The 20,373-nt window shown below is 47.0% G+C and overlaps 1 protein-coding gene across 3 annotated transcripts in view; it reads left to right on the top strand.

Moving 5' to 3' along the window:
* Positions 1 to 20,373, top strand: part of SPRED2 (sprouty related EVH1 domain containing 2) — a 70,206-nt gene that overhangs the window by 35,155 nt on the left and 14,678 nt on the right. For all 3 annotated transcript variants that reach the window (XM_068940721.1, XM_009686918.2, XM_009686919.2), the window contains exons 2-4: positions 9,515 to 9,692; positions 11,104 to 11,272; positions 14,024 to 14,088. In XM_068940721.1, the coding sequence (XP_068796822.1) occupies positions 9,515 to 9,692; positions 11,104 to 11,272; positions 14,024 to 14,088 (412 nt within the window). The remainder of the gene's footprint in view (positions 1 to 9,514; positions 9,693 to 11,103; positions 11,273 to 14,023; positions 14,089 to 20,373) is intronic.

Raw genomic sequence — 20,373 nt, 5'->3', positions numbered from 1 at the left:
TCGGCGCAGGCAGTTCCCCGGCAGCCTTGCAGCTTGGCCCTGTGAGTACTGGTGCTGCGATGCCTGCTGGGCGCGTTTCCCAGGAGCCGCGAGCTTTTTTCTGAATGGGGCAGAGCGGGGACGGCGCAGCGCGTGTGCGCTGTGCAACGGCAGGAAGCGTGCTCGGGCCGCTTCAGCTAGTCCCTGCCTGTGCATGCCTAGAAAAGGTAAAAACGCCCTGCCAGAGTTATCTGTGTGTCAGAATGTGATGCTCGTGTGTGTGTGTGTTGTTTAGAAAACCGCGCACACGCGCAGACGCGCACACGCAAAAGCAGCTTTTCCATGTGCTTCCTGGAAGGAGCTGAAATATTTGTGGGATTATGAAATCCCATTTGAGCAAATATGATAGAGCTGTTTCTTGTAATCTAAATAAAATCATGCTTAAATGTTTAGCAAACATTTTGGTGAAAGGATTCCTTTGTTAGTCACTGCCTTTTCATTTAAGGGAGATGTGAAGGTGGGTGGCAGGATTGTTGCAGGTGTCTTGGGTTTTGGGGGTTTTTTTGGTTTTTTGTTTTTTTGGGAGAAGTCGTTTCCCTGAAAAACAAACAAACAAAACTACTATTAATCTTTCCTACTAAGGCGCTTACAAGTGGGTCTTCCAATGGTCTGCAAGACTGCAAGCAAACCCAGACGTGTTGGGCACTGGCTGGGAAAGGGGCAGAGCCCAGACCCAATAAAAAACTGCTATTGTTGCCTAGAAGCAATTTTCCTAGTCTTCTTCCCTCAGGTCTTACTCAAGTCCTGCCAGCACCTAAATGGGGAGCTATCACAGATGGATGTCAATACGTCTTCAGTCAATTTAAATTTATGCCTTGTTTTGACGTCTCTTGGTCCTCAGCTGCTGCTGCGGAAGAGCTAGTGGTAACTGCGAGTGGGATCATCTTAATGAATCTGTTTCTTTTTTTTCCTTTTTTTAACCCTGCCTTTGGACTCTTAAAATACAAGCTATTGGGACAAGTGGTTTTCCCAGCCACGTGTGGTTTAGCATCACGTAAAACTGTAGGGCTGCAGGATAGCTGTCTTCCCAGGATTTCTCTTGTATGTCACTCAGCTGCTCGTGCTACCACTTCCTAGCTCTTCTCACTGCAGAAAGTCAGCTTTGAGTTTAAACAGAAGGTTTTTTGCCTCAACCTGACGGAGGTTACAGGACAGCGGATGTGGTAACCTTTTTCCCTGCAGAGCCCTAGCGCCTGAGCCAAGCACTTATTGTCTGCGGGGCTTTTTCAGTGTCTTAATTTCTTCATAAAAGGAAGGAATATTGAACTACATTGGTGTATTTGGATTGCAAGAATTATTGGAGAACGAGGAGGAAAACCTGAACTGGTGGGTCAGCTTACAGGCGGGACACGCAGCAGGACTCGGTTCAGCCCCTTAGTTGTCGGTGAGAATCATCTTAGCATTGAGTGGGGGAACTGGAAGAGGAAATTCCCCTTTTCAGAGGGAATCAACTAAGTAGCAATGAAGTTTTCCTGTTTTGTTTGAAGGAAGAAGTATCCCAAAACTGAGTTTGTGTAAGGTTAATGCTGATTTTAATGTAAAATGCTACAGAACGCATATGCAGGACTCTGCCAGCATCGCTGGGTCAAAGCATGCTGAGATCAGTTTGGGTTATCTTGTATTTACTTTGACTAGGAGGAAAACAACGTTTGCACACAACTTCTTTTTATGCTGTCAGTGTTATATTTAAAAGACAGAAAAATACCGGTTGCATATTCGCTATACCAGAGATCTGTTACAGATGCAGTGTTTTTGTATTCTTGGGGTGACGAAGATGAGCGCAAGGAAAACTTTCTAGGTTCAAACCTCTAAATGCTTCCTCTCCCCACCCCCTTTGTCAGTGCTGCCTTTATGAGCTGGATAATCATGTACTGAAATTTGGAAGGTTTTCCGTGGCTTCCTGCATGTTCCATTTTAACATTGGGTTTGGCCAAAGTGTCACAGATGCCTTGTTCTCTTGCTTATATGTAATGAAAAAGCTTCAAGCCTGCTGGAAATCTAAATGGTATCGAAATATCAAGCTTAATTTCGCTATGACTGTGTGCACTCAAAGAGTGCTCTTCTTTCTACCAAAATCGTGAGTTGCGGTCACACAGAAAAAAATGCTGTATATAATCTGCAGATATTTCACCCTTGCTAGAGGTTTCGAGAACTAAGCATCAGGTCAAGAAAAGGGACTGCAAGAATCAGAGTTCTTCATGGTTTCCATTGAAGGCAGTTGCTTTCTGACTGCAGGGTTGAGCTCTTGCAGTGTAATTTCCAGCAATCGCTCAGGCAAAATTAGATGGCTTCAGTTCCAGGCACTGGAGTTGCTGGGGCAGGGACGAAGGGCACGCCACACCGTGAAATGCCTCCATCTCGGCCACAGATACCCTGCATACCCTGCTAATCATAAAGTTAAATTTGCATGCATCCAAATTGTTTAGATTTTGTTTAAACGCCCAGTCTCTGCCGTTAAGGTCAGCTGAGTAGCCTTACCTCTGCCATCGTTGCATAGGTAGCCTCTTGCCGTCCTTTTTGCTATTTCCTTAGAAGATGAATCTAGGAACGTAGAAGCATTAAAGACAACGGCCCAACTTCTTAAAACTCATTAAATGTTTGTTTTGTAGAAGAGGAGTCAGCCCTTGTTGTTGCTTTGTTGCCAACTGATGCCCAGCAGTAAATGTGTATAAAATCAGTGATAGGTATAGGTGATGGTGGTGAAATTATCATAAATGATGGTGAAATTATAGGAAGAAGAAGGGAAGGTGGAGACTAAGACATTGCTTTTGTGACCCCCTGATCTGCTTTGGCTACCTGGATGGAAACTGTGAAAGCAGAAAGTGGGTGGAGAACAAATTTCAAACTGGATCTTCAGTGTGGAGCAATTACCTTTATGTCCGAGACCTTAACTTCTCTTAGCCTTACAAGCGGTAAAGTAGAGATGGGAGGAAAATGCTTAAGTGCTGTATGGCTGCTTCAGCGTGAAAGTTTACAAGTTTATGTTTGGTCGACTAGCCTTGCTAGAGAAGAATTGTTACCTCATAAAAAGTATTACTGAATTATGGAAGGCTTTCGGGAAGTATTTTAGACGTTACGGGTGATTGAAAGGAAAGTAGTAAGTGTTGGGGGTTTTGGGAAAGGGGGGTTACTTCTTGGGATTTTTAACTACAAAACATCTTAGATGTGATATTTACAGTTGCTGTGTTTGAAGCAAAGTAAGAAAGGAAGGAAAGTGGTGCGTATTTTAGACGTGATCCTCCTTTTGCAAAGATACTGGCTTAAGGCTGGCTCTGCCTGTTAAGAGCAGCAATTCTTTGATAGGAAGTGCTGTCACCATGCCCTGTTGAAAAACTTTTTGAAAGATAGGAGTGCTTTTTAATGCCCAGCACTTGAGTCCTCGGAAGTACCGATAGTCAGGAGAGTCTTGTGCTTTAATTAGCAGACCTCATCCGCAGAGCGGTGCTGACGAATCCCACGTTAGTCTTCGGGGCTGTTGACAACTGGGCAGCGAGAGCTGGGTGGTGTGAAACAGTGCAGGAAGGGGTTGGTCGGGGGTGAGTGTTTGGGGGCTGAGTTGGTCTTTTAGGTAATAGGAGTTGGCCAAGAAGGCCAATGGGATCCTGGGGTGCATTAGGCAGAGTGTTGCCAGCAGGTCGAGGGAGGTGATCCTGCCCCTCTGCTCAGCCCTGGGGAGGCCTCACCTGGAGCACTGTGTCCAATTCTGGGCTCCCCAGGACAAGAGAGACATGGCACTCCTGGAGAGAGTCCAGTGGAGGGCTACAAAGATGATGAGGGGACTGGAGCATCTCTCCTCTGAAGAAAGGCTGCGAGAGCCGGGCCTGTTGAGCCTGGAGAAGAGAAGACGGAGAGGCGATCTCATCAACGTGTACAAGTATCTGAAGGGGGGGTGTCAAGAGGATGTGGCCAGGCTCTTCTCCGTGGTGCCCAGCGACAGGACAAGAGGCAACGGGCACAAACTGCAACACAGGAAGTTCTGTCTGAACCTGAGGAAAAACTTCTTGACTGTGAGGGTGACAGAGCCCTGGCACAGGTTGCCCAGAGAGGTTGTGGAGTCTCCTTTGCTGGAGATATTCAAAACCCGCCTGGACGTGATCCTGGGCAACGTGCTCTAGAAGACCCTGGTTGAGCAGGGGGGTTGGACTAGATGATCTCCAGAGGTCCCTTCCAACCTTCGCAATTCTGTGATTCTGTAATAACAGCCCCTTTTGGGGAGATTAGGTGGTCTCTCATCCCCTTTTCTACGCACGCTCAGGGTTTATTCCCACCTGGTTTTGTTGTGGCCCGGTTCCTGCAAGCGACAGGGTTCACGCAGAGGACCGTTGGATGGTGCCGGCTGCGCTGTGCAGCGCGGTTCACGAACGCTGGAGAAAACCACTTTTATCCCCTTTAAAAGTAGCCTGTCTCTTGGACACCCCTGTGCTTCTTAGAAGACAGGCTGTTAGCAATGTAACAGCGACTCGGATATCACAAAGATTATCATTCATTCGCTTTTTGTTTAGAAAAATTCTCAGTATCCTTCAGAATAACAATCATACACACGCGCGCGTACGCCTTTACATACACACACATATATATGTATGTATATACACACCCACGAGCTATAATTTTTGAAGGGTTCTGTCTCGCTTCCAGTAAAAACAGCCTGTGGTTTTGCTGCGCTACCTTTGCTCCCCAAGTTCATTCTGGTTTTTGTTCTGGGTGGGGCCAACTAACAACCTCAAACAGCCATCGAAATTGCTGGCTCGCTTCCATGCAGCTGGATAATCCGCACGGATGCTTTCTTCCAAAGCTTTTAACACTGCTTAAGACAAATCATTAGGGTTAAAACAGCAAAGTATGCCGTTTAAGAGCGTGATTAAGAATCGTTTGCATGAGATGCTTAGTATGTAGGCTATAAACCCAACAATTCGAGCAGTCTTAAATTTTTAGAAGGCAATAAAATGAGGGGCACTAAGGCTACTGCTGGCTCCTTGAGCTGCTCGTTTTTAACTCTATGAAAGACGTGCATTATCTAATCTTCATTCAATCAGTATGTCATTAATGGAAATGAATCAGATATTTTCACATACTTAGTTAGCATTTCTCCTGAAACGTGCCTGCTGCGATAGAAGCGAAGGGGGCTGATTTAAGCAAGGTTGTTTCACTTCTGAAGTGGGAACGCCCTGGTCCTCCGCACCAGTAGTGCCCACGTGGGATCTGCAGATTGCTTCGTAGCTCTGAGGGGGTTTGATGGCTTGCAACTAGTGAGAGCCTTTGTGCGCTCCCATAAAGTTAAATCACAAAGAAAATAAACAGCTCTTGTGCTAAGGAAGCACGGTCCTTATATGGACCTCTCGCTGAAGGATTTGAATACCTCCCAAGTGTTTATCGGCGCTGGCGCGAGAGAAAGCAGCATTGCTTATTCTAGGCTTATGGATGGAAACTGCAGAAAAGATTTTGCCGTAAAATTAAGGGAAGTGGTGTGTAGCCTTGAAAATTCAACTTGCAGCTTCTGTCCTGGTCTAGTGACACAACCAGCCTGTCAAGCTTTTATTTTTATTTTTTTATTTTTTTTGTCATAAGTCCCTTAGCATAGGTGGCATATTGGGAAACGTGACGTCTGTGGCTGGAGTCAGGCGGGAGCAGATCCTGGGCTCTCGGGAGAGTGCGGCGTCACTGTGACTTTTGATCATCTAGAAAAGCGTGCCAGGGGATTGCGTTAGTGGAGCTCTACCTACCTTACCAAAGGTAAACCCTTCTGCTGAACAAGGTCCTCTTTTAACAGGAGAACAGAGGTGATTGCACTTCTTGCTGTGACAGGGAAGGAAAGTAGCTTTTCTTGCTTGACATATTTAAGGCCCCTGATGATAGCTCTCCAAAACAGAAGAACTGCAGTTTATGTCGTGTTCTCCTTGGGTGTTCAGGGGTGATGCAGATAAATGCAGCTGGTAGTGAGGAGATGAGTGAAATTTTAACATGTTTTCCACGTCCCAGGCCATGTCCTTTAAGTTCATGCTCCACCGCATTTTCTTGAAAAGTCAATGAATGATCCACCTGAGCTTCTGCAACGTGAAGCCATCCACTTTCCATTAAAGCAAATTACCCCATTGCTCTCTTTTGGTGCAAAAAATTACCGTCCCGACTTGTTTTCCCCAGCCCCTGACCCCGTGTAAGTTATGAGAGCGTCTTGGCTGTAGGCAAATCCAGCTGCCAAGGCTGATCCAAAACCTATCCGTCTTCTCACGGAATCACAGAATGGTTGAGGTTGCAAGGGGCCACTGGAGATCGTCTAGTCCAGCCCCCAGAGAGCTTGAACCAGGCACACGAGGCGTCCCTGGCTGAGCATGCCAGGGAGAGCCCAACCAGCCTGACTTCCAGAAAGTATGACGCAAAAGTAGGGCTATCTCAGTTTGAGTTAGTGACGTGTCTGTCTTTTCCCCTAGTAGATGTCCCATCTAGTCACACAGCTGTTGAGCACTTGGATAAAATTGCTGGCCTTGGTGGCAGAGGTTGTAAAAGAACTGTAGGTCAAGATATCAGCACGAATATGATAAGGAAAGCCTTACAGCTCCCTGCCCCGTTGGCACATGACTGCAGTGGATGGGGATAATAGTTGAAGAACCTGAATTTCATACCTAGGCAGCCACCAGCATTCAATTATGGAGCCTAGAGGAGTTACTGAGGGGTGGCGGGAACACGCACATAATTGGTGGAAATCAAAAAAGTGCCGGGTACTTGCTGATTTCTTAACAGAGTGACTGAAGTGCCCTTGCAGCACCGCCTTTGGGAAAGCCAAAGGCTCCGAACGCTGCTGTAAAAGGGTTTGGTAAATCCCCCAGGAAGCTACATTGCAAGTGGTAATACTCAAACCTGGAAGGAGAAGAAGCCGTTTGGTTGTATGGATGGCTTTTTTATTTGGTGGCTCCTACTTCAGAGAAGAGCTTGATATTAATGGAAGTTCTCCAGAAGGCAGTGAAAGGAGTTAATATGAAAACAAGCCCCAAAAGGAGCCTTGGGGAACAGAAGATGGATGGAGTGGAAAGATACCGTTAGCTTGCTTTGTTGTTTATCTGTTACTTGCTAATCTTTAAAGAACATATGGAAAAAGTACACAGGAGAAGAGAACAAAAATTGCCCTGTATGGAAGCAGCTCAATTTTGGCACAGTAGGAAATTAGCTGTGGTAATTTGCTTAATTCTGTATATCAGGAAGCCAAGAGATTAGAGCTGCCATGGGTGAAATTTAGAAATGATTTTTAGTTAGAGAATAAAAAAATAACTGGATCCATTTGTAAGCATACTTGTCTTGTTTCCCTTACCAGGAGGATGTTTTAAGGACTCAGAGCAAAAACATTCTGAAAAACTTTGCTTAGCATCAGGCTAATTACCTCCGTTCCTTACTCCTGTGCCTCCTTTGTCTGAAATGAAGATAAGTACTATTTTAGGGTATGACTCCAGTAAGCGCCTTTCTCCTTGTTAGCGGTTCGCCTACCAGAAATCCTGGTGAGAGAGCTCATAGGGCTGCCCTGCAGCTCCTTCTTGATTATTTTTTATTTTGCCAGACCCGCTTTGCTGTGAGATGTAGAGAAAAGCTTTAGGGTGTCAGGGTGTCTGACCCAGGTTGCTCAGGTGACTTTACTTAGGAAGGAGGACTAGTGTGAGGAAACTGGTAGGGTTTGGATCTTGCCGTAAGCAGAAGGTTAAGGATTAAATGAGAGAGTATTTGGAGGACATCTGAAGTCTATTTTATAATTTGTGCATGGATTTCAAATTGGGGGGGGGGGAATAGGGGAAGAGGAGCCTGTGTCCGGTTTATTCAAAATGTTTTGCCATCTGGGTACCTTAAAGTAGAATCTGTGCAGCTGATTTCTTAGCTATTAAAATGTGGTCATTTTAGAGAAATAACCACTCGGACTTCAAATGATAGCACTTGGATTATAAAAGGGATGCAAAATAATGCTTAAAAACGAGAGGCAGTTTTACCAAAGCGGGACTTGGTGGCCATCTGAGGAAGAAAAAGGGATTTTGCTATTTCTCAGCCCGCTAAAGCCAGCAGGAGGAGTGTGAGCAGCTCTTGGTGGGGAGAGGGACCCAAGACATTTGGTAAAGGTCAGCTTGTGTGTGAGGTGCGTGACTTTGGTGTACATCCTGCAGCAAAGTGTCTGCTCCTGCGTGACCTCTTTGCTGGTGATGTCCTCATGGGACACCAAAGTAAGATGGCCGTGAGAAGGGAAAGGGAGGAGGCCTGGCTAAAGCAGGGCTGCAGTGTCCCGTCCCAGTGGGGCCCTTTCTAAAGCCTTGGAGCGGCTTGGGAGGGTGAAGGGAGGGAGCCTTGGGCTTTCTTCTCCACCGTGCTGCAGATGCTGAGTTGAACTGAGCGTGTTCTTTGGCTCCTGGTGCTTTTTGCTTGGTGCAGAGGATGTCTCTCTTTAGGGTGTTTGCTTAACAGACTACTGGCCTGCCCCACACATTGATAGCTTAATGCCCAAAGTTAGGGCTGCTTTCCAGGGACTTGTGATGCCAGCTGCTGGACCTACACATATAAAATTTGCAGGGAACAAAGACTAAGCTTTTTGGGAGAAGCACGTCAGTCTTCACCTTTGCTTTCTCGAGTTCCCATTGCGTGCGTTTTATACTTTTCCTTGTGTCCAGCATTGGTGGGAGCGTGCATCTTTCTTTGGTTCCTCCTTCAGGAGACCTGCGTAGGGCACTCGGATGGCACTGGGTGCGCATGCTTTTTTGACCCCTTTGTGCTTAGGTACCTGGATCATCTTCAGATCCCTTAGTTGCCTGCAGAAGAGATTCTCGCAAGGTTGCGGTGTGCTGCCTTGGCAGTCCCACGGAAGAGCTGGCCAAGCTGCTTTAGAGGCGTGGTGTGGTCCCAAGGCGCCGAGCTGTGCGCTTGCACCTGCAACCAGATGGAGGTGCATTTGCGATTTTCCCGCAAGGAGCACAGTGGTCCCGATTGTGGAGGAATTTCTAAGCATTATCTCAAAGCGCACTCTGCTAATTCAGTGGCAGATGCCTTAAAAAGCTTTGTTCCCGGGCTATGTGGCACCTCTGGCAGTCTGGAGAAGCTCATGCCGGGCCAAAACACTGGGGGCTGCAGGACTACTGTGGTCCAGCGCTCATGTCTCTTCTCTGCATGGGATGGTGGCCTTCAGGGAGTGCTGCAAGGCTCACCCTGTCTTCCAGGTCCCCATCCCCAACGATGCGAGGGAAAGGGCTTCCGGGACCATTAGTGATCTGATTTCCATGTTGATATTTGGAAAGCCAGCTGGGCTATTTCCTGCTGTTCAGTGGGTTTCTTTCCTACGGTGGCTGGAACAGTAATGACCATCCGTTGCGGAGGTGGATCGCTATTCCCAGCAGAAACTCTGCGAATGCTTCGGGACCCGGATCAGGGCTGTCTAAATGCTGCCCTGGAGAAAAACGCTCGGATGCAACTGCATGATCCTCACAAAAGGTTTTGTTTTGTTTTGTTACTGTTGCAGTGACAGCTATATTGTGCGAGTCAAAGCTGTGGTTATGACCCGAGATGACTCCAGTGGGGGATGGTTGCCGCAAGAAGGAGGCGGTCTCAGTAGAGTTGGCGTCTGCAAGGTCACATACCCAGAGGGCAATGGAAGAAGTGGATTTCTAATCCATGGTGAAAGGCAGAAAGACAAACTGGTAATAGAACCTAATTCAACTTTTGTTCTTATAATGGGCATTATCCCCAAATCTAATGCAATTGTGTTCTTGTGCAAGGTTTTTTTAAAAAAAAGAAAGAAAAGAAAAAGGTATCTGAAAATAGCGCCAGATTCGACAAAACAATCCTATCCGCATTTAGAAGGTTATTGAATTGTCATCTCTTGCTGTCTAGGTTGTCGCGCTGCCACCTGGAAATCGCAGGTAAATGTTCCATCTCCGTGTGCAGAGACCTCTTTCGGATGCCTTCGAAAAGGCCCTGTGTTTTTCAGCAGTCCGTCAGGGGTCCGTGAGAAGTGAACTGAAGTGTAAAGAATCCCTGAAGCCCATCACATTGTACTGAGTAATGCAGCGCAAGCCTTTAAAACGGCAATGAATAATTTATGCTGCCTGCTATTCAGGGTTCGAACTCGCGGAGGGAGCGAACGTCTCTTGTGAATTGACGCACTCAGTTGCTTCTGGTAGCTGGTTATCTAAAAAAGAGCACTTTCTTGCACAAACAGAATTAACAAAGCCTTTTCTCTATTTCTGGAGTCCATTGTAGATGTTATATTTTGCTCCCTGGTTTCTTAGATGTGATTCTTCTAAAATTCACCAGTAGCTTTGCCTGGCAAGAGCTGGGCTAGCTTAAAAACCTGCTGCTTACACGGGCTCATGCTACTCGGTGTTTGGGCCAAAGAAATGTCCCAGTCGAGCCGAGAATGATCCTGCTTTCCAAAGGACTGGCATTTTCAAGCTGCTTCCAGCACAGCTCGTCTTTTGCATTATTATGTAGTTTAAGATGCTTTTTTTTTTTTTTTTGACATTATTTATGAGCCCTGCTTATGCTTTTGGAGGAATGGGGTAAGACTAATGAGCTGTTCCCGCTCTCCCACAGCCTGAGCATCGCCCTAGGAACGCTCGGACCAGCTTTTAGCCTAGCAGAGTCAGAAATGAGTGTCTGCTCGGGGAGGAGGAGGAGGAGGAGGAGGAGGAGGAGGAGGAGGAGGGAAGGTGGTGGTGGCGGGTATAACAGAGCCTCCTAAAGCTGCCTGCTGGGGGACAGATTTCCCCTCTGTGCAGTGAAATAACGGAGCGAAGAGGTTCTCCCTCCACCCGAGTCCCGTAGCTGTGTCCTGCTTATGTGGCCGTGCCCTGGTTGGGTGCGAGTGGGAGACGAGCAAGCACCTACCCGAATGGCACCGAAGCGACGAACGCGTGACAGTTACGGGAACAACGAAACTGCCTGGTGTTCCTTGGTCATAATTTTGTAGCAAAGGCCGTTCCCTTACCAGCGTAAGGCGAACTGTGACTTGGCTTGCTGTGGGGAAAGGAAAATGCCCAAGTGGTGACAGCGGTGCCTGTGGCATGGGAAGAGTAACTTGGCTTCTCTCTGGCCTCTGCCCTCTCGCAGGTGGTGCTGGAGTGCTTCGTGAAGAAGGACCTGGTGTACACGAAGGCGAACCCTACCTTCCACCACTGGAAAGTGGACAACAGGAAATTTGGGCTCACTTTCCAAAGCCCCGCTGACGCGCGAGCGTTCGACAGAGGAGTGAGGAAGGCCATCGAAGATCTCATCGAAGGTACCGCGGCGCGCGCCGGCGGCCCCCTCGCGCCTCTGGAGTCTGGGGAAGGGGGCTTAGAGCAAGGATCGAGGAGGAGGGATGGGTTTAAAGTCAATCCTCCGGCTTGAAAGTCTCTCCCGCGCCTCTGAGTGCAGTCAGCCGCTTCCCCCTTTGCTGAGCCAGCCCCAACTGACTCTGCAAACTGCATTTTCTAATCCCTTAAGGAGAGAAGGGGTTTAAGTCCAAGTATTTTCCAATCCTGTCCGGCCTGGTCCGTCAAGATCTCATCCGTTAATTATTATCCAGTCTATCAGTGCTTTTTTGGCAGGTGTGCTCTTGACGCTAGGAACAACCACTTTAAAAAGTCCAGGTTTGCTTAGGCCTCGGTTTGCAGCAGAATCTAGTTTTACTGAGTCTTTGTTAAATCATAGTATGAATCCCTGCGTGGAGTTGAATAAAACTTTGTTTTGTTTTGTTTTTGCCGTAATTAGTTTTGTCTGGGCCCGCTTAGCTGAATGGTAGTTCTTGAAGACTTTGTTGTTGTTTTGTTTTGTTTTGTTTTGTTTATTCTGTAAAAAATGCATTTGACGTGCCTGTGCTTTGAAGTTGTCATAAATTTTTCCTTTTCGCGTTTCGTTGCAGTCAAACAATCATAATGCAGCTATAATTCAGTGCTGCTTTCCTTTATTTTGTTGTAATGGTTCTCGGTGGGTTTCTGCTCGTTTCTTAACCGTGCCGCTTTGTCCAGAGACTTGAGTGGTCTGAGGCCATTCTCCTTCTCACCCTGTAGACTGGAATATCTTGATATATAACTATTAGCTTGCAGGTATTAAGCTTTCAGGACATTTGCTCCATAAGAGAGCTTAGGTTTTGGACATGCTGTCCTAGTTTTAACGTAACCCTCACCTTATCAGTTAGAGGAAAGAGCTTCTCACCTAGTCGTTCACGTGCTTGTTCCTGTGCCGTTAACTCGCGCTGATGATGGCCAGGCCCTCCGCTTGCTTCTTGCTTGCTTCAACTGGGAAGCTCTTTGAGGCACGTAACTGTGTCCATCGGGGCACAGGATGGTGCAAAGTTGGAAGGGGATTGTGACTGAGCTGGACTGAGCAGTGTTTGGGAGATGCTTGCATGCGGCACCTTGAGCTCTGCGCTTGCTGCCCCATTGGCCGGTGGAAGTATTTAAAATCAAGTTCTGTGTTTCAGAGGCTTCAAAATCACCTAATCTATATTTATCGCCATCAGAGCACAGGCTGATCCGCATGAATGTGTTCCTACTTAACTTCCAAATAAGGCTGTCTGAATGAAAACCAATAACTAGCTCATGTACGAGCACACGCACGCACGCACGCACACACACAATGTCAGGCCTTGGGTTTCATTTGTTGTTATGCACTTATTTGATCAACTTGAATGGGTAATATGAAGCACAACACGCTATGTGTGTTTGAAGCTTCACTTCACGAAGTCACTGCTTTTTGATTAATGTTTAACCCTTGGCTTGCTTCCTGTGGTAGCAAAAGCGTAGAAGTTTTGTGCACAAGTACAGTAATCCTGTGCAGCTCTGTAGAGAGCGCCTGGATTATTTTTTTTTTTCCTAAGCGAATATAGCAAACGGCCATGAATGTTTTCACGTTGCTTACTGTTTCAGCGGGCTTTCACACTTAGCTCCGCGCATCTTCATGATTACGCAGTGAAAGCAGCCAAGGCTGGTGCCGTTAGCATTATATAAAGCACGTTATTTAAAAAACAATTTCCAGAACGAGGGTGGTACGTTGCTTTGTTGGAGCACTAACCAACTCTAGTTCAGTATAACAGTGGGCTTCTGTCAAAAATCTTTATTTTTTTAAATTTTCTTTTAAACTATGGGTTTTTTAACTTTTGCCCTTTCAGAGCAGCTCGCTGACCCAACCTTCCTTTGCAGCCTCGTGGAGTGCAGTTATCGGAGGGTTGTTGGTTTTAAATTATAAATGCAGCCACTTTAGAAGAAAGCAAAAAAACCCAGAATGTTTCAATGTCCTGTTACTAAAAAAAATAAAACGCTAAAGGAGGTTAGAGGGAGGCTTTCTGGATACAATTTCCCACTTTTGCAGACAGTTGCCATGTAATTAATCAGAACTGCAGCTCAGTATTTCACTCTTGTTTATGGTTTTACATATTTCAGCTCCTTTCAAGTGCTTTGCTTACACGGGGAAAGATGATTCTCTGACGAATAGCTAAAAAGAGAGAAAACCTTTAGAGTATTTACTTACTTCCTAAATTACAAGAAGGAAAAACAACCTAACTCTTCCCTTTTGAAGTGAGCTTTTTTTTTTTTTTTAAGTGAAAAGTCACTTTTTCCCTAATTTTAGGGAACACATGTTCAACTGAAGAATAACTCGCATATCGTTTCTTGACAGCTGAGGATCTGGTCTCAAGCGCTGATTAGTATGTAGCTTTATCATGCTTCAGAAATGAAAGCGTTCTGTAATTGGAAATGTTAATTGCTATTTTTAACATTGCTAATTAGCATTGGCAGCCACGCAGTTACATGTCAAGAGACACGTTCAGATTTTACCTTCCCAACACAGCTAGCAGTAGAGGGTTTTTTCCTTCCTTAATTTGAGCTGCTCATGCAAAGCTCTTTCCCGCCGCTACTGAGTTGAGGCAGAGAAGATGGCTGTTCGAGACATAGATATAAGTGGCCAGAATACGAATGTTTACCAGCCTAATGGGGGGGGGGGGAAGGTTGCACAGAAGTTTTGTATTTCTAACAAAGCTGTTTCTTTCTAGGATCTACTACTTCCTCGTCAACCCTTCACAACGAGGCTGAGGTTGGCGATGACGATGTCTTCACAGTAAGTACAGTTCACGTGACGTCCTGCTCTGTTGTGCCACGGCTTGCAGGGTCAGCTTTGAAAGGGCTCTTTTTATTGCTCAGAATTGGCTTCCGGCCTTAAACGTGTTTGCTCAAGGGGTGTGTTTTATTTAATGGAGGTATATCCTCTGCAGAAGGTAAACTTTTGCCTGCCTTTTACTCGTAGCAAAAGCGTCGGGTTTCTGTTGGCTTCCTATCCTCATGTGAAAAGCATGAGAGAGCAGAGCAGATGTTCTCAGGGCTGGACCTGAGCAAATAACATCCCTCAAATTTAATATGGCCTGGTCTGGGTGGTGTCTACACCTCTTTCTTTCCGTCCTTCTCGCCTTAAGAAGCTTCCTGCAGAAGAAGGTGGGTGACTGCTTCCCCAGGTGCATGCTCAGGGAAATCAAACTTAGAGGAGTTGCCTTTGCGGTAGCAACAAAAGCCAACTCAAAGGTGTCTTGTTGTGTATGCGAACATAGGAAGTCCAAGGAAATGTTTTTCAGCTGGAGGAGCAAACAGTCGCATGCAGCTCACCTACCCAGCAGCGACTTAAGTAGGAGCGAGCTGCTCATATTTAGCTCGTGGTGATGTCTGAAATGTGTTTTGGAGCTTTTCTGAAACAGAAGAAGACACTGTCCCCGCTACGCTCGTACGGTTTAAAAACAAGCAGGCAGAAAACTGCGACGACGTCGGATGAAACTGAAATCCGATCACGGCTATTCCACGAGCAGGAGAAAAGACATTGGCAGTGCGTACTTCTGCTTTAGGCAGCGCACTTGCTCGGCTCCAGTCACAGACCCGTGCGCGCACGTTCGTGGTATTATCGTGGCCCTCTCTGGGCCACGGCGTGCGTGGGGGCTGCGTAGCGGGAGGCTTCAAGGTGGGACGTCCTGGCGATGCCCAGCAGATGCCACCGGGTGCTGTATATATTGCACAGCTACGGACAGTGGCTTGTTTCAGATCTTCTTTTCGACGCTTTCCTGCCTCTTTAGGGTCCCGCGAGTCGGGACACGTGAAATCAAAAAAAGGGGCACGGGGAAGGACCAGAAGTTAAAAGGTGTTTTGGAGCGGGGAGCAGGATTTGAGCGGGGGGAGCGGCGGGGTGGGGGTCCGGCCGGGTTTCCGGCAGCCTTTGGAGCAGATCCTCCCGGCAGTTGGCATGTTGTTCGCATCTGTTCCTTTGTCACCGCTTGGAGAGACAAACAACAGCAGGCAGGGTTAAAAGGCGACTTCCTGTGCTCCGGAGTAAAACTAGCATCAGCAGCTGCTTCCCAGCTACCTGCCAGCAGTGATTTATGGGTGCTGCACCGGGACGGGGTGGGGGCTCGCTGGAGCTGGAGCGGTTTACTGTTTTGTACGGGTTTGTCCTCAAAGTCGCGGGCGTCTCGGCGCTCTGCTGGACGGGGAAGTGCTCCCGGGCCGCTTTCCTGCGCTCGTAGCGAAGGAGGCTGCCGAAACGTGCCAGGCCCATCCAGGCACGTGCCAGCGCTCGTGGGGTTAGATGCGGAAGTATTCAGCGTGGAAGCAATAAAAAGTAGCTGCTTGAAGGGAAATACGGAAATAGGGAAAGGATATTTTTGCTAAAATCCAGCACATAGGGAGCTGGGCACGCTCATATGTTTCTCCGCAAACTCAATTTTTGCAGTCAGGTGTTGACTGAGACTCTCGGGGTACTTTTTAGTGGGAGAAAAAGTTGTTGCCTTTAAGCGTACGCTGCTTTACAGGCGGAGAGCTGGACCGACCGCCTTCCAGCTGCCTCCAAACAGCTGGAACCGCCGCATTCAAAGCAAAGAGCCAAAACTCAACAATAGTTTCCCTTCTGCCTGACCCCAGCGAGGTGACAGATAACCCCCCTGCCATGGCGAAACTTATTGGGGGGGACTCTCAGCTGGAGAAAGAGGAGGAAACTACGTAGCGTCGTTAGCGTGCAGGTAGTCCCAGCGCACCCCGTTAGGAGCCACGGGGAGGTTTGCGCCTCGGGAGCTTCGCTTCGCCCTGTCTGGCAGCGCCCTCGGCAAGACATACCCCAGATCCAAGGTTGTGGGGACGGGACCCGTGTCTTTCGTTTGTGGCAGGTGGCTGAGCTTCAGGCTGCATTTTTTTGTCGTTACGGATGGCGTTGGGGTGTTTGTGGGCCGCTCTGCTACCCCTGATTTTGGACAGCGCGGGATCTGCAGAGTTGGGAGACGCTTACCCGACGGTGGTGGCCTGCGTGGCGGCGTTGGTCAAGCCATCGGGTCGGGGCGGCTGTGTTGGAGCACTCAAAAAATCAGACCTGTGGTTTTAGGAACATCTTTTTTTTTTTTTTTTCCCCTCGATCTTTCTTCTCTGTTTTCTCAGGATGAAGTCTCGGCTTTCATTACAGCCTTTAAGCTCTTTGAAGTTCTTGACTACCCATTTATCCGGGATTCCTGGTATATTATGGTGAAGTTTGAAATCCTCTTAAGCCAAAAATAACACACTGTAGTGTAGAGGGTTTTTAAAAAGAAAAAGTTTGATAGAGATGTGATTTTTTTTTTTTTTGTCTCTCTTCAGTTTTGTTCTTTCTTGCACCTTTTGACTTTTGTATAGTAGCCCGTTTGGTCACCCTTGCATGCAGCCTCTGTTACCACCAGATCTAAACTTTCCTGTATGCCCTTCCCCAGCCACAGCAATAGACTTCAGAGGGGTTTTTGCTCTGTTGTAAAGAGCAAATACGTTTGTTCTTTTTATTTCTCCAAGTAGTTATTAAAATCTGCACAGTCCTCCCCCTCTCCCACACATGCATGAATAAACTGAACTGCGTGCAGCAGAATTTTCAGAAGCATCTGCAGGATTGAGTCATTCGCTCAGTCGCTTACGCAGCTCTGAAAATCTCAGCTGCTGCTGTTGCGCTGCCGTCTCACACGCTTGCTCCAAGGTCCTGCCTCTCTCCTTGAAGGTGTTTCAGTCTCTTCAACCGCAGCAGTCCCAAACTCCCGATGTATTGCCCAGCTTTGCAGATTGCCACGCTGGTTTTATAGCGCTCATTTGTGTTGGCATTGGCACCAAGGTGTCAATACGCTTGTTGCGCTCGAGCTGTAACATGGCTGTGCGGTGATGCCGTCTGGCATATTTCTGTGCGTAGAACCCATACGTCATCTGTTTTGTTGTTTATAACCCTAGCGGGCAGCCCCCCCTCGGGTCCTGCCGAGAGGGAGCGTGGTCGTCTGCCCAGGCAGCAGGTGAAACCGTCTCGTCGAGAAGCGGGACGGACTTCGGAGGCGCATGGGGGGCCAGTGGAGGGGCGTCAAGGTGCCCCCGTGGCAGGTCAGCCCCCCCATAGAGCGCTGCAGCCATCTCTGTAACTGCACGCCTCCTTTTGCCCCAGCTTTCTCTGTCCTCATGTTTCCTACTGCTGGTCTTGCACAGGTTGATGCAGCATCGTTTCCATGTCCTGGGATTTTTTTTGTTTTTTTAAGGGGGTGAATTATCTGCAGCTGTGGCCGTGCAAGCGTCGCTTGGGAAGCGTTGCTGGTGCTGCTGGCCTTGTCCCCTCCCGTGGCCGTACCTTCACAGTCCCGACAAACTGATGCAGGCAGCGGTACCTCGCCCATCGCTGCGGCACATGCTCGTGGCCATCACTCTGGAGCATGGGTTGTATCTTCAAAAACAGGGCTTGGCCATCTAATAGTTTTCCGGTGGAGGAGACCTGTAGTTACCAAACAAACTGATAAAAACCTCTATTCAGAAAGCCATACCTAGCAGAGCAGAAAACAAAAGTATGTAGAAATAGATGTCAGGGACTTCAGGGAAAACACGCTATTTCTAAAATGAAATCTCCATTTAGAAGTTTTAACAATATGTAGTTGTGTTTCTTTAATTCCAGATCCTCAGTAGAGCCCATAAATGTTTTCCATATGTTAGCAAATAAATTTCTCCTGTCTTGTACATTATAAATCGTCCTCTCAAGAGATGCAATCTGAGTAAGACTAGCCATCCGTTCTGTCTCCGCTGGGGGAAACATTGTCTTTGCAACAGTCTGAGATTGCTCTGTTTGTCTTCATCAATCTAGCCTGCATCTTCAGCCTTCTTTAATTAACATTCATTTCAGAAATAATGTTTAATGAGGACCGAATATATTCTCTTAATTCCTCAGCCACAGAATTTGCTGTATAATTGAGTTCTGGTGCGGATTTTTCCCTTAATCTACACTTTTACTTTCAATTACAGATAATAATCCCACATGACCATGAAGTGAAAAATGTGAATTGAGTCCAAGGAAAGAAAGGTCAATGTCTTCCAGAGTCTGCAGAGTGCCTGCAGTGGTCTCTTTTAGCAAGCCATCCGAAAAAGCGGAGATGTTCTTTCTGAAACCTTATGACCAGTTCAGCCAAAATGTTGCTCATGTGTTTTTCAGATAAATCCACAGTCTTGTGCCTGCTTTAGTGCTAAGGAAAAGACACCCACTGGCAGGAAGAGCAACAGCTTCCATGTCAGTCCTGTTTTGTGAACCTAGAAGTGGCTGCAGTCCCCTTTTGGCTCCGTAGTAATGTGAAGGAGAAACCAAAAGCCCCAACCTTACTAAGTTGGGCATGCATGTTACAATGATGGCTGTTTTACATAATAAATAATAATTTTAAAAATGCTAATTTTTGTGAAAATGAGACTTAGAGAATTTTCCAGCTAGAGAATCCATAATCTAGAAAAGAGCGGCTGAGCTACAGGTTTAGACTTCAAGACACCTAGACTCAATCCATTGCTGCTTTTATGGACTTCCTGCCTCCATCTCTTTGCCTCAGTCCTCCAACTTCAAGATGGGGAAAATATTCCCCTGCTTCGCTAGGGTGATGTAGGCCGATCTTGCCACCGCCCACACCACCACTGTTCTTCTATAAAAGTTTTGCTCTTCTGGGAAACCAGAATCCTTGCGGTAGGATTTACGCCTGGCTTACAGCAGGGCGCTTCGGGCGGACGTTTTCACCACCAAGTTGCGTGCCTGGGGCGATCCTTCGCCCCTCAGGCCTTTTACTCAACACGGATGTGAACTCATGCACTTGGGGATGTTATCATTCGGAAGTTTGTCATGTGGTTTGGAGGCTGCTGATGGTCCTTTAGGGCTCGGACACAATTGCCCATTCTCTGCCGTAGTCGTGCCGATTGCGGCAGATGTTAATGTTACACTCTTCCTTGCATCTCTTATGGTTTCATAATTAAAAAAACAGATTTCTCCCTGCTGCCTTGCCATGAAACCTTTTCCCTACTTTCATCTCCCATGTGGGCCTCAAGTGTGTTACAGCCTCACTATTAAAATTTATAAGATTTATGTTAGTTAGATAAACGCTAAATCTAACTTTTCTTGCTGGCTTGGTCGTTTCACATTCAGATGGTTCTTTTAAAGGATGACTGTAGCTCTTTTTCTTTAAAGTAGATATGTAGAAACCCAGTCCAATTTGGAATATATTGCAAATCAGATATAGATTTGGAATATATTTGCAAATTCTTGTAAGCTCCATGTAGGGTAAGAGCATCTCGCATCCCACCCCTCCACAGAAAGTGGTGCTGCCAAGAGTAGAGAAGCAGTTGGTCACAAGACTTCTTTCATGGGGTGCACTCAGGCATTGAGCAGGAGCAAGAGCCTGCAGTTGCCTTTTTCTTGAGGCTAAGATATAGCAACAGAAAACCAAACTACCTTTCGAAGGAGCAAGGTCAGTATGGGTGGTGGGGTGCTTCGGTGGTTATTGTTCTTGCGAGCAAATCCATCTTGCTCTGTGCGGCTGAGCAAAGAGATGAGGCCATGGCCGTAGTGGTAGGACCGGAAGGTGTTACCCACAGCATTTTTGCTGCTTGACAGCCAACTGGGTTGTGCATGCGTGGCAAAAGGATTCGTTGCTCCTAGCCGCGTTCCCTGATGTCCGATTTTGGGGCTCGCATTCTACACAGCTAGTCTCATTCAGATTTTAAAAAAAAAAATATATATATATATACACACACTTGCCAAGAAGAGAGAAAGAGAGAACTTCACACACACGTACCACCAGGCTCAAATCCCTCAAAAAAAAAAAAAAAGGATGACTTCTCTGGCTTAAAAGAAGAGAAATGAACTGAGCTAAGGTTTTTTTGTGTTTGTTATAGTTGGATCTCTCAAGCTGTCCACAGGATCTGCGCGTCACAGTCCTACACTTGAACAGCCAGTGCCATACAAACTTAGCAAACGTTTGTTCTCTTTTGACACCACTTTTGTTCTTCTCACTTCCGCGGGAGGAAACCTGCCTTGGTTTGTTCCAGCAGACTGGCTACTAAGGTAGTCGTTGAGTCTAAA

This window comes from Struthio camelus, chromosome 3 (assembly GCF_040807025.1).
Source record: "Struthio camelus isolate bStrCam1 chromosome 3, bStrCam1.hap1, whole genome shotgun sequence".
NCBI classification, from domain to species: Eukaryota; Metazoa; Chordata; class Aves; order Struthioniformes; family Struthionidae; genus Struthio; species Struthio camelus.
This window is presented reverse-complemented; position numbering and strand designations above follow the sequence as displayed.